Source organism: Arvicola amphibius, chromosome 17, assembly GCF_903992535.2.
Source record: "Arvicola amphibius chromosome 17, mArvAmp1.2, whole genome shotgun sequence".
Classification (NCBI taxonomy): Eukaryota; Metazoa; Chordata; class Mammalia; order Rodentia; family Cricetidae; genus Arvicola; species Arvicola amphibius.
The window spans coordinates 374,749-388,306 of record NC_052063.2 but is presented as its reverse complement, the minus strand read 5'-3'; the positions used below and the strand labels follow the sequence as shown (position 1 = coordinate 388,306).

At 36.7% G+C, this 13,558-nt stretch overlaps 1 protein-coding gene across 1 annotated transcript; it reads left to right on the top strand.

The window, feature by feature from the left end:
• Positions 1-461: 461 nt before the first annotated feature.
• Positions 462-1,397, top strand: LOC119803666 (olfactory receptor 4X2-like). The gene has a single exon (XM_038315076.1). It carries the CDS (start codon positions 462-464, stop codon positions 1,395-1,397), a length of 936 nt encoding a protein of 311 aa, XP_038171004.1.
• Positions 1,398-13,558: the final 12,161 nt, after the last annotated feature.

Here is a 13,558-nt window from a genome sequence, read left to right as displayed (position 1 = left end):
TATCTATTCTGAAAACGCTGGTTCCATGTATTAAATGGTTGAGAACTTGGTCCTGCAAACCAAGGAAAGAAGTAACAAGGGAAGACTTAAGGAGAAAAAAAAATACTAAAAACCATTCAAAGGCAATAGAAAGGCATGCAACACAGATGGAAATAGTGTCCTGGAAGCCTCTTCTTGATGAGGACATACAACTTTTTAATGCCTTTCCTTTTTGGTGTTTCCACAAGTCTACATTCTGCATACAAAGTGACTCACTACTCATTGGATAATAGGCATTCTTGCTGATGGACCTTGGTTTAAGGGTAAAGTCCAAAGTCCCTAGCAGCCCTTCACATACTGATGGCATCTCTCCTATTGCATCACTATTCCTGACATACACAACACAGTGGCATGTTCTTCCTTCCCCACATTACTAACTCCTCATTTTTCATTTCAGATCATACCACCCAACTTGCTCCCTCATGGCTAACATACACAATGTAACTGAGTTCATTTTTCTGGGACTCTCTCCCAATCAAGAGGTGCAGAGAGTTTGCTTTGTGATATTTCTGCTCTTGTACACAGCTGTTGTGCTGGGAAACCTCCTCATGGTGGCCACTGTGACAGCCAGCAGAAGTCTTGGATCCCCCATGTACTTCTTCCTTGGCTGCCTCTCCTTTGTGGAGATCTGCTACTCCTCTACAACAGCGCCCAAACTCATCTTTGATCTCCTAGCTCAGAAGAAATCCATATCTGTATGGGGCTGCATGACACAGCTTTTCTTCATGCATTTTTTTGGTGGCGCTGAGATGTTCCTGCTCACAGTGATGGCCTATGACCGCTATGTGGCGATCTGCAAGCCCCTGCACTACACCAGCATCATGAACCGACAGGTGTGTGCTGTCCTTGTGGGAACAGTGTGGGTGGGAGGCTTTGTGCATTCTTTTGCCCAGATCCTTCTTATCTTCCACTTACCCTTCTGTGGCCCCAATGTCATTGACCATTATTTCTGTGATGTGCTTCCTGTGCTTAAACTTGTCTGCTCAGACACTTTCCTCATTGGTCTGCTAATTGTTGCCAATGGGGGAACACTGTCTGTGATCAGTTTTGTGGTCCTCTTAGCATCCTATGTGGTTATCTTGTTTCATCTGAGGACTCAGAGTTCTGAGGGACAGCGCAAAGCTCTGTCCACCTGTGGGTCCCATGTCACTGTAGTTGTCTTATTCTTTGCACCCTGCGTCTTTATTTATCTGAGACCTTCAGCCACTCTGCCTGTAGACAAGATGGTAGCTGTGTTCTACACAGTGATAACTCCCCTCCTCAACCCTATCATCTATTCTCTAAGAAATGCAGAAGTGAAGAAAGCCATGAAGATTCTATGGGTCAGGACAGTGAAAGTAGATAAAAATAGAGGCTGAGCCCTTGTATGGTCACGAGTTCGGAATGACGTTGAATTCCTAATTTGCAAAATGAGTAGAAAAAAATCATACGGCTTGTTAGCTCTAGAGTTGTTCTTTATGGTCCATCCTATTTTTTTTTTCATTTTAAGCATCTGTAAAATATATCATTCTAGGGCTGTTCTATAATACATATAGTCATTTTAGAATGTTTTAAATCTTTATCCCTACAAATAAACAGTGAACTTATGTTATTGAAGACTATGAAGCCCTTTGTTTCTCTGTGAAATTGAACTGCATGCTGTGTGAAAAAAGTGATCCTCACAGAATCAAGATTTTGTAATTAGGTACAGTGGGTGACAGGGTGTGGCTTAGCTGCTACAGTGCTTATATTCATAAAGCCCTGGGTTTAATCAATATCACCCATAAACTTGGCATGGTGGTACATTCCTATTTTCACAAGCACCTAGGAACTGGAAACAGAAGGATCAGGACCTCAAGATCATCCTTGGTCACATAGTCAGTTTTAAGCCATCCTGGGATATAAGACTCTGATTTATTATATATTTATAATTATATAAATAATTAATACAAATATTTTATTTGAGATTATAATGTGATTACAACATTCTTTCTTGCCCTTTCCTCCTTCTAAACCCTCCCATATATCCTTCCTCACATTCCTTTGAATTCATGGCCTTTTTTCCACTGTTATTGCATATGCGTGTGTGTGTACATATACATATATATAGGTATGTGTGTGTGTATTGAAGATATATATATACATATACATATATATATATATATATATATATATATCTTCAAATATAACCTGCTCAGTCCATAGAACATAACTTGTATGTATGTTTCAGTGCAGATAGTTTGGCACTGGACAACCTATTAGTCTGCTCTTCTCTGGGAAATACAACGTCTCCTACCCCCAGCTTTCCTCAGTTGCCTATAATTCTTTATGCAAGAGTGAAGCCTTGTGGGCTTCTCTCTCTCTCTCTCTCTCTCTCTCTGTCTCTCTCTCTCTCTCTCTCTCTCTCTCTCTCTCGTGTGTGTGCTTTAAAACGGTCTCAAGTTATTTCCTAGCAACATATTTATTATTTTCAAAGGGGAAGAGCACTATTTTCTACCCTCTTTACAATTGTCCAAAGTTAACATACCCAAATGAGATGAATTGACGTGATGTGCCTCATAGTAGCCAAGTAGAGAGCCATAGCACCTCCTCAGTAGGAAACTCGGCCTGAATAATAGCTGTAAAAAATTCTTAATGGGGAAATTGGATTAAGGGAAAGAAGAAATTAATTTCTGTACTTTTCCAAGATTTTTGTGTCAAATTAACAAAAAGTTTATATACATCAGTCTCATTCCTAGACTGCAACAAACACCAACTGCAGACTTCTTTCCCACATCACCCATGAATTACACAGAACATTGCTATGGAATAATCCTTTTGAACACTTAAAGAATTGCCATTTGGATTAATTTAATAGAGGGCAAAATGGCCAATAGCGAGACAGGTAGAGGTTAGGCAGGACTTTCAGACAAAAAGATAGCTTGAGAAAGAATGATGATGAAGTTACCAGTCAGACAAAAAAGGAAGCAGGAGATGAACATGCCATGTTGATAAAAGGTACCACTGCATGGTAGAGTGTAAATAAGACATATGAGTAAATTTAAGATGTAAGAGCTAGTTAGTCAAAAGTCTAAGCTATCAACCAAGCATTTAAAATTAATTATAAGTCTCTGTGTGACTTATTATTTGAGGAGCTAGTGATTCTGATAAAAAACCCTACAAATAGAGCTCAATGTGGAACCATGTACATATTCATAAAATATCTTTAAAAAGCTTAACAAAAGGTTCCAAATACACAAAACAGAGTCAAGCACAGTTTCCTAGTCCTGCTGCCTTTTACACAGGCCACAGATACAGATAGGTATTTCTTAGCTGCTGCCTGCAGGCTTGAGCCACCAGCATAAGCCCCAGCAGTATGCCATGAGTTAAGCCATATGGTAGGCTAAGTTTTGCTCATACAAACAGAAGAGATTACAGATAGGCAATGAAGACAGATCTAGGTGGAAAAATATTTAAATGGGTTACAGTGTGTTTAAAAATATAGTCTTCTGAAAGAAAAGATATGCAAAGTTATTTTTTAAAGTTTTAAAATAATAAAGTCCTTAAAGAAAAAAATTAAGTAATATAAAGGCAAAAAGTCACATAAATATGAAACACACACAAGGGGCTGAATTCTGTATGTTATGCTGTTTTTAATTTTTTAATTGCTGATAAATGAACAATAGCTTCTAAGAGATATTGGGTTGTGGAAGCTGCTGTATTATATCAACCTATATATTTTTAAAATATCCTGGCTTCAAAATGAAAGTCAAAAGATATGCTGCTCTGTGGAAGATTAACATCTTTTTTTTCCCACAGAAAATGAAAGGCTGTATAATTTTGTTCAAGGTTGAAGATGATCAGGTTTGATCTGGGAAGATCCCCTGACAATTCTGGCTATAGACATAAAGAAATAAACCAAGAAAAACTACAAAACATGTAACATATATTTTACCTATTCAAACATAAAACAAAAAGTCATCTTTGGCTGACTCATGTAAAATACGCAGTCTATACTTGTATTAGTCCAGATATGTATGTTACCTTTAAAAGCTTATGTATTTTCAGAGTAAGGGAAAAAGACATTGATAAAAATGAATGATTCAGATGATCCAGCACCTCTGTTACAATTTTTTCAGTCTTATGCATCCAGAACAGCTTCAAGGCTGCTGACTGAGATGACCCAGACTCACAGACTACTCCAGACAGGACATGATCAGAATCCTGAATTTTCTCAGGATCCCACAAAGATTTCAGTGCCCTCAGAAAACAGAAAGCAGTCTAGAGAAAACAACAGCTACATTCCCAAAAGATGGAATATGGATGTTTATCATCATTTAAAGAGGGTTGATTGTAAATTATTATTGATCATGGTAAAGGAAAAAATCTAAGCAAAGGAGTTCACTTCAAAGATCTCTTTATAGTAGAAAAAAAGGAAATAAATGTAGAAATGATGAGAGTAAGAGGTAGGTTATTAAATCTACTTTAATCCAAAAAAGCAAATATTTATCTTAAATATTTTATATTGGTTTGGATGTTGGTATATTAATACAAACTTAATATTATTCTTGTTATACTATGTGTATGCTTTTACTCTTGTTTGGGGTATTGTACTTTGCAGCTCATTTAAAAATGTAATACATAATTAAGAAATACAGGTTTATAGTCATCTATAATAACCAAACTTATAGTTATATTAGATATGTTCTCAAGGTTAAACAGATATATTTAGATAGATAGATGGTTTTCAAACACTTCAAAGACTTACAGAATATGGCATTTAAAGTGTTTAATAACCTAAGGCTTTTCTTGATGGTAAGACATGTCTTCTCCTGACAGCACCAATTTATTTCAAAAGAAGATGATGGGCATTGAAACTCCATATGGGTTTGCTTTCTTTATGGAAAAAGCTAACCATTTGGGGAAGAAAACTGTTCTTACTTTGACTGCTTACAGTATTCTGTCCAAACTGAACTAGCAGGAACTTTGCCAAGACAAGGTAGGATAGTACTTCAAAATTCTTGTTTCACACAAAAGTTTGCTGGATACACTAGACCTATAGACCAATGTTAGATGCCCCAATACAGAAGAACTTTTAATGACTGTTCAGATAGCCAGATGTCCCTGTTGTTAGATAACATTACACTTTCCTGGGTTCATTGATGACTTTAAAGACTAAATAATTAGACTTATATTAAATATTAAATATCATAATATGCCTTTAATTAACAGGAACATTAGCAGTCACTAGTATTTGGGAGTTCCCAATTATTGATTTTTATCATAGCATTAAAATCTAATATTTAGAAGACTTTTTTAAAAGTATCACTCTAGAGACAATTTGAAGCTAGGCATAGTGGTACATACCTGCAGTCTAAGCCAATGTATGTGCAAGCAGGAGGTTCATAAGTCCATATTCACCCTTACTACACATCAAATTGGAGACCAAAATTGGTAATATTAGACCTCATATAAAAAAAACAACAAAACAAATAAAACAAGCAAACCACAAAACAAGAATGCAAGGAAAGGAACACAATGAAAGATGGAATAATACAACATGTATTCTATTTAGACAGCTTTTTATTCTTTCCTAATTAATTTTACTTTCTTAATTATAGGTTTGAATAGATATAACACACAATAAAGAAGCTGATGAGGCAGAACCGCAAAGAACAGGGGAAGAAAGTTTGTAACTGATGAAGATACTGTTTGTGTTCAGTTGGTAATGTCTACTGAGTACTTCAAATACAAAACTAAAGAAGTTAATTTCAAATTTTACTTATTTACTTATTTATTTACTATGAAGTTGACACAAAAAGGGAATCTCAACTGAGAAAATGCCTCCACAAGATCCAGCTGTAGGCAAGCCTGTAGGGAATTTTCTTAATTAGTAATTGATGTGGGAGGGCAGAGTACACTGTGGGTGGTACCATCCTTGAACTTGTGGTACATGGTTTTATAGGAAAGCAGTCTGAGCAAGACATGAGGAACAAGCCAGTAAGCAGCACTCCTCCATGGCCTCTGAATTAGCTCCTGCCTCCAGATTCCTGTTCTGTTTAAGTTCTTTTTTTTTTTGATCTAAACTTTTTATTGTTTTATTCATTACCAAATGGCCAGATCTGAAAGTACAGATATAAGAAACATTGCACAGACTGAGCAGGTTATTTATAGGAATGTGTATATATATTCCATATATTATTACATACATTATATATACACACACATATATATGCATATAACAACTATTAATGAAAAAGAAGGCCATGGATTAAAAGAGCAAGGAAGAGTATTTGGGAGAGTTCTTAACCCTATTTTCTTCAACGATGAATGATGATATGGAAGTATAAATCAAATAACCCTTTTTGTTCCCAAAATGCTCTGGTTATGGTGTTTTATCATAGCAATAGAAACCCTAACTAGGACACTTACTTAATGTAGTTATGTGTGCGAGTGTGTATTTATGTGCATGTACAAAGCACAGCATTACATGGAGGTCAGAGCACAGGTTGTCAGAGTAAGGTCTTTCCTTCAATCAGGTGGGTTCTGAAGATCAAACTTAGGTGATCCTCCTTGAAAGCAAGCACTTTAACTTACCAAGTCATCTTGATGGTCCTCATTTAACTTTATTAAACAACAACAACAAATCAAACAAAATAAAAGGCAAAGCCACAGGATAAGCAATCAAGCTTTGATCAGTCTTGCCTGCTTCCTTGATTTATTTTCTTTCTCTCAATCAAAACTTTTGTAAATCATGTGAACTCTACCTTCATAATATATCTAGAGTCTTAACCTTTCCTAAATTCTTAATTGCTACTATTTTTATCCTTGTCATTACAACGTCTCAACTGGAGTTTTGTGATGGCCACTTATTTTTTTTTATTGTTTTGTTTTTCTTTCAATTTTCAGTTTCCCTTCATTCTTGTAATGGCATCAGCCAAAGTTCCTGGCATGGGATTCTCTTTTCTACTACCTTTGTGGTAGATGATATTTACCAATGTTTTATTAAAAATTAAAATATGTATATAGATTTATGTTAGGGTTTCCAGTTCCAATCAATCAATCAATCAATGAATCATCAATGTGTCTTTGTTTGCCAATCCTATGCGGTTTAAATTACTATAGCTTTGTAGTGTAACTTGAAATTGGGGATAGTAACAACTCCAGCAGTTCTTCTTTGTTCAGGATTGTTTTAGCTATTCTTTATTTTCTATGTTTCTCTTTCCAAATGAAGCTGAAACTTTTCCTTTTAAGATCTGTGAGTAATTGTGTTGAGTTTTTGATGGGGAATGCATTGATCTATAGATTGATTTTGGTTAAGATGATCATTTTTACTATATTAATTTTACTATCCATGAGTATGAAAGATCTTTCTATCTTCTGATATCATCTTTAGTTTTATTATTCACTGCCAGCATATGGCAAGGATGTGTTGTAAGGGGAACACTCAACCATTGCTGTTAGGAGTGCAAACTCATGTAACTACTATGCAAATCATTGTGGTAGTTTCTCAGGAATATGGGATTCAATCTATCACATGGTTCACTCTTGGGCATTTACCTGAAATATGCTTCATTCTACCAGAGGGACACTTGTTCACTGATGTTCAGTGGCATTTTCTCATATTTTAGGTATCCAACTTTGCCTGTTTTATTTGTGATGTAACTCAAGAAATTTAATTGAACACAATTTGAATGTACTGAAGTACAAAAATTTCATTCTTGATGGTAAAGACAGTATGAAAATCAGAATGTGAAGTGCATAATAATGTATAAAGAATTACAGGCTGAGATGATTAAATTTTTGGTGTGCTAGCCTAAATAAATCATTTATGTTTTCTCAAAAACTTAAAAACATAATAATTTGAGAGTGTCACATATAAATACAAAATGTATTTTGGCCATACCTAATTTCCATCTCCCCATCTCCTCCTAGACTCATTCATAACATATCCTTTTTGGATCTTTATGTTATCATCTTTCTGGGCTTTGTTTTTTGTAATTTAAAGACAGGGTCTCTCTGTGTAGTCCTAGAACTAACTTTGTAGACTAGGCTGACCTTGAGTTCAGATAGATTTGTTTACCTCTGCCTCCCAAATACTGGGATTCAAGGTGTGTACCTCTGACACTTCTCTATTAAAGAAATAATCTACAAAATCTAATTAATTTGTGTCATATGTACCTGAGAGTGGAGCCATCTGCTGGACATGGTCAACCTATCAACAGCAACATCCCCAAAGAAGGATTCACCCTCTCCTAGTAGCTATCAATAGCTCCTAAATTAGGAAGACCTAATTAGCTCTTCCTCCATTCATACTGGACCGTTGACTGGCTTGATTTTCTGAAGATCTTGTGCTTGAAACCACAACTCCTATGAGTTCAAGAGTGCAATATCCGTGTCATAGCTAGATGGCAGAATTTCACAGGACTCTTCCCCATCTTCTGGTTCTTATCTTTCTACCTCCTCCTCTGTGACGTTCCCTGAATTTCCGGACAGGGGGTTAAAAAGTTCCCTTTAAGGGTTTAATATTCACAGTTACCTATTCTCAGCACTTTGACTTGTTATTAATCTCTTCACTGTATGTTACCCACTGCAGAAAGATTTTTATGACCAGGGTTGAGAGTAGCTCCAGTCTTTGTGTGTACAGCATTCTCTAGAGTCACAGAACTTATAGAATGAATCTCTCTCTCTCTCTCTCTCTCTCTCTCTCTCTCTCTCTCTCTCTCTCTCTCTTCTTCTCTCTCCCTCTCTCTCCATACATACACACACATACATACATACATGCACACATACATACATACATACATACTTACATACATACATACACACACACACACACACACACACACACACGGGAATTTATTGGAAATGTCTTACGATTTGTAGTCCAATATGGCTAAGTGTTGTGAAAGGAAAGTTTACATATCCAGTAGTTTCTCAGTCCCATGAGGCTGGATGTCTCAGCTGGTCTGTGTATGCTAGAATCCCGAAGAAGCAGGCTGCAGTGCCAGGCAAGTAATGGATGTGCTGATAAGGTGAGGACAAGCAGGCCAAGAATGAATGAACCCTTTCTTTTTACATTGTTCTTATATAAGCTTCCTTATGTATAGGTTTCCTCATCTGTAACGGAAGGTGTAGCCCAAATTAAAGGTGCACCTTCCTGATTCAAGATCCTGATTAGAGGCATATTGTCTTCCTGCCTCAAGATTTGGATCACAAGTGTGCTGTCCACTTCTGGATTTTAGTTCAGCCAGATATAGTCAAGTTGACAACCGAGAATAGCCATCACAGTGGGTATAATCACAAACATAATATTTAGAAGGTAGTTTGACTACATGACCATTTAGCAACAACAACAAGTGACCACAATAATTTTTACCTTAGGGTCTTTGACCCTCCTAGCTATCGGCTTTTGATCAGGCGTGAATTCCCTGCAGTGGAACAGGTCTCAAATCTATTCAGAGGCCAGGCGTTCACTCCGTAGCCATCACTCACTATAGCACCATTCTGCATATTTTTCCCAGTGTGCCAGCACTGCCGCATGTACGGTCGCCTTTTCTCTCCAGCAGCCTGCATAGCACCTTCTGGAACCAGGAAAGCTATGCTGTAGGGAGGGCTTGAGATTCATTTATCTATGTTGTTGAGCAAAACTGTGTGATGTCTTCCACAATAAGGTTTTACCATGTGCTCTTCTCCACTAGTATTTTTCTCATATTTATTTTTTTCTGACCTTGAAAGGATTGAGTTGACTGTCTGGAATCATTTTTTTTTTCATTTCCTCTCTAACTCAGTTATATCCTAAAAGGAAAATTAAGGATGCTCCATTCATGAGGTTTAGTGACTTTATTTTTATACAGTGTATTGTTTAGTACCTATAGCAGAATTTAGAACATCATAGGATTCAGTATTGTATTAATTAATGGATGAATGGATGGATTAACAAACCACCTCTGTTTCAGAAGAAGTTCGTGCTATATTTCATGACTGGACAACTGTTGTTGACAGACAAAAAGAGCTACAAAGAGACTAAATGCTTTTATTTAGAAATAAAAGAATACACACAAAGGCATGGAGGTGGAGTTTGAGGGAAGGATTTAGCAATAATAGGCTTGGTAGACTCTTATGATAAGACATTATGAGAAATTTAAACGAAAGAAAATGAGAAAGGGAAGTGGAGTGGCACAGCTAAAGGTGGCTAGTGAGTCCAGTCTGATCACACCAGTGTCCAGTGGTCTTCTTTTCTTTTCTTATTCATCTGGAATTAATTTTCAGTTGGTAAGTTTAATCAAATGGCCCCTGCATGCCTGGCTCTCAGCACTTTCTCTCTGGTGTGTTCTTTCTCTCTAGCGTGTGCAAAACAACATGGAAGTCACAGAAAAAAATAATTGGAATAGATTTTGAAACTTTTTTCAAGTTTATTTGCAAATTTTACTCTAGGGAAAAGAAATTCCGTGGAGAAGTTGGTCTCTTGGTTATAACATAAGGGCTGATTTACTAAAAACAGTCCTAGTATGTGGGAATTCTATTGCAATGCTTGCACTTGGTGTGGGTGGGTAGTTATTTATTAAAACAGGATCCAGAGACTCCGAGTTTACTATTCTTAAGGATTTTGTTTCTTCAGAATTACAAATCTAAATGCAGATGCTGTGAATTTTCCCCTTTTGTGATTTAAATTAGACTCTGCCTACTGTGTTTTCTTTTGAAAAGCTGCCAGGATCCTTTTGATGATATGTTCTAGGAGACAAAGCTGACTCCTTAACTACAGTAACAATAATCACCTCGTATCACCAATGATAGTCTAGTGCTTTTTGACAGAATAATGATTTCTAACATAGTAGCCAGAAATTATTAGAGTGTGTTGGAAAGACAATTGTCTCCTCTTAGCCTGTGCCACCTCATATACAAAAAGAAGGAGTTGGAACAATCTTTCTTTAAATTCTTTTCAGCACTACCCCCAGAGTGGCTTAGTTGAGTATGAGCGGAGAGTCTTCAATCAGCTGGGTGGTAACAGCCCACAGATCTTGCTTGCTCCAGGACCAGCATTTTCAGGCAAGAAATTCAGTTATTTTCCCACTCGAGTTTTCCTAAGTCTGAACAAACCATGAATAGTGATGTGTTCCAGCAGGGTACCTAACATCATGCTGACTTGGAGGCACATTGAGTGTATTTGAAATTCATGCTATTCATTATTATTTGTTGTTCCAAGAATGTATAAGAGCACAGCAGCTGTTCTGATATAAGGTAGGTGGTGTGACTAGTAGCAAGGTGCAGAGTTTTTTAGCTGACATAGGATTTTGAGCTAGTTAATTTTATTAGAGCCATAAGAATTCACTTTCGAGATGAAGAGGTGGTTGAGTAGAGAACAATGAACTAACTTTTCTTATGGTATAAAATCCAAAGCATGAAATGTGATGATACTGAAATTTCTTTACAGTTATGCATACTATAATGTACTATTTGGGGATTGCCAGGTTGGGGCCTTTATTGGTAGAGGTTCTTTACTTCACTCCAAGGTCAGTCACATTAGTACATTAAGGGATCTCATATTTTTCATTAGTCATGGTCTATATTCTATCATTTGTTCTAGTATGAAGCAAAGCAGGAGGTATTTCTTACCATCTCAGTGGCAGAGGGAGTTTGAATGGGTGAATGGGGACAGGGAGAGGAAGAAGAAGAACAGGCAGGAGAGAGAGAGACAGAGAGAGAGAGAGAGAGAGAGAGAGAGAGAGAGAGAGAGAGAGAGAGAGAGAGAGAGAGAGAGAGAGAGAGAGAGAGTAATTTTCAGAGGCAAGGAACATTCCCAAAGGAGTTATGGATGAAGCCTGGAACACGGTGGGGTTCCACAATTCTTCTATCATCAAGTGATGTCTTATATTTGTTCTAGTAAATTTATATTAATTTCTGTAGTAGATCAAGATTAAATTGTGTTTAAGCTCACAGAAGAGTTATGTGCTTATTTAGGTAAATATACCTAAAATTTCTAACAGTGGTCATATTTAATTTGAACTCTTCTTTTATACCTTTGTCTATGGATTCTGTTAATGAATAACTGGTTCATTTCTTGTTTTGGTCACATAACCATTGCTTGCTTGCTCAATAAAGTTAAGAGAGTGTGCTTCCTATTTGGGTAGCTATATAGTTTCACCATAGGCTTGGTACGTACTTAGATGATTTAGTTTATCCTGTTGTAAAGCGGCATCAGTTCATACATTCTATGTTTGTGGGAAACTTAGTATACCTGCTCTTGCCCCCATGAAGGCTGAAGTAATTAAGAAGGGAGGCACTTGAGTGAGCAGAAAGCATTGCCTTGTTGACAAAGATGATAAGGGACATGGTGGTTTACCTCTGTCCAAAGAACTGTTGTGTAGTTTACTCGTGAGTTCGAACAACATCACACAGGCATGGCAGCATTGGATATACACAATCACAGATATAGATGCTTCAAGGAAAAAGCATGCTATCTGAAATACTCATGAGGAGGAGGAGCGAGTAGGGACCTACTGTGTATGCCTATTCTCCTCTTCTAAGTCCACTTAGCTCTCCGTTGGGGTGTGACTGAAGTGCATTTTTACTTTAACAGGGAAGAAAATCTCTCTTAGATAGTCTCTACCAAGCTGTGTGATTGAAAATGAGTCTTCTTTTTTTTTTTTTTTTTTTTTTTTTTTTTGGTTTTTCGAGACAGGGAAAATGAGTCTTCTTAATAAAAATAAAATGATTTGTTGTGTTTGGTGATTTACAATATGTAAATACTGTGGCTTTGACTGACAAAAGGATATCAAGGTTGTGCTCTTGAATGTGGAGCTTGGGAAAGATTTATTAAATGGCTTTGATACACTGCTCCCAATACTTGTGTTGGGTTAAACTTCTTTTCAACTCACTTGTGGAAGTGCCTGTGTATCCATTTGACAGTAGTTTGTTCTCTGGTCTTCAAGTCAACAACTAAACATGAGGCCAACCATAACTTCCACATTAGTACTTGTTATCGCTTGTTTGCTAATCATCTTTCCAAGTAAAAAATGTTGATTAATTTTTACAGTGCATATTTCTTTTTATATTTATGGGAATTTACTTGATAACTGGTGAGATATTTTCACATGCATTAATACATTAATACAACAGGAAATGGATACTTCTTGAGAAAGAGAAGAAAGAAACAAAAAATAGAGGGAAGAAATATGCCAATTCTCCAAGAAGAAGAAGTATCAAAATACAGTAAAGGAGTACAAATGCAGGTTCTTAGCATGGAAGACTGCCCAAATTCAGAATACACTGTCATAAATATGTACCAGAAGCTAGAGAGAATGGTCCTGGACCCAGAAGTGACCTTTGCCTGTGTGGTTATGAGCAAGCAATCATTCCTCTGAATTTCTGTTTTCCAGTGATAAAACTAAGTAAAGTATAATGTAAGATGTTAGAGTGCCATGTTGAATTCTGAATTAATAACTGTTGGGTAAAGGAATGATTAGTAAGTGGTTTGCTTCCTCTGAGATCCTGTAAATGGTGTAAACTGGTGCTACATTTTTTTTTTTTAATTTCAGGCTGGTCCCTGCCTGATGTTCAC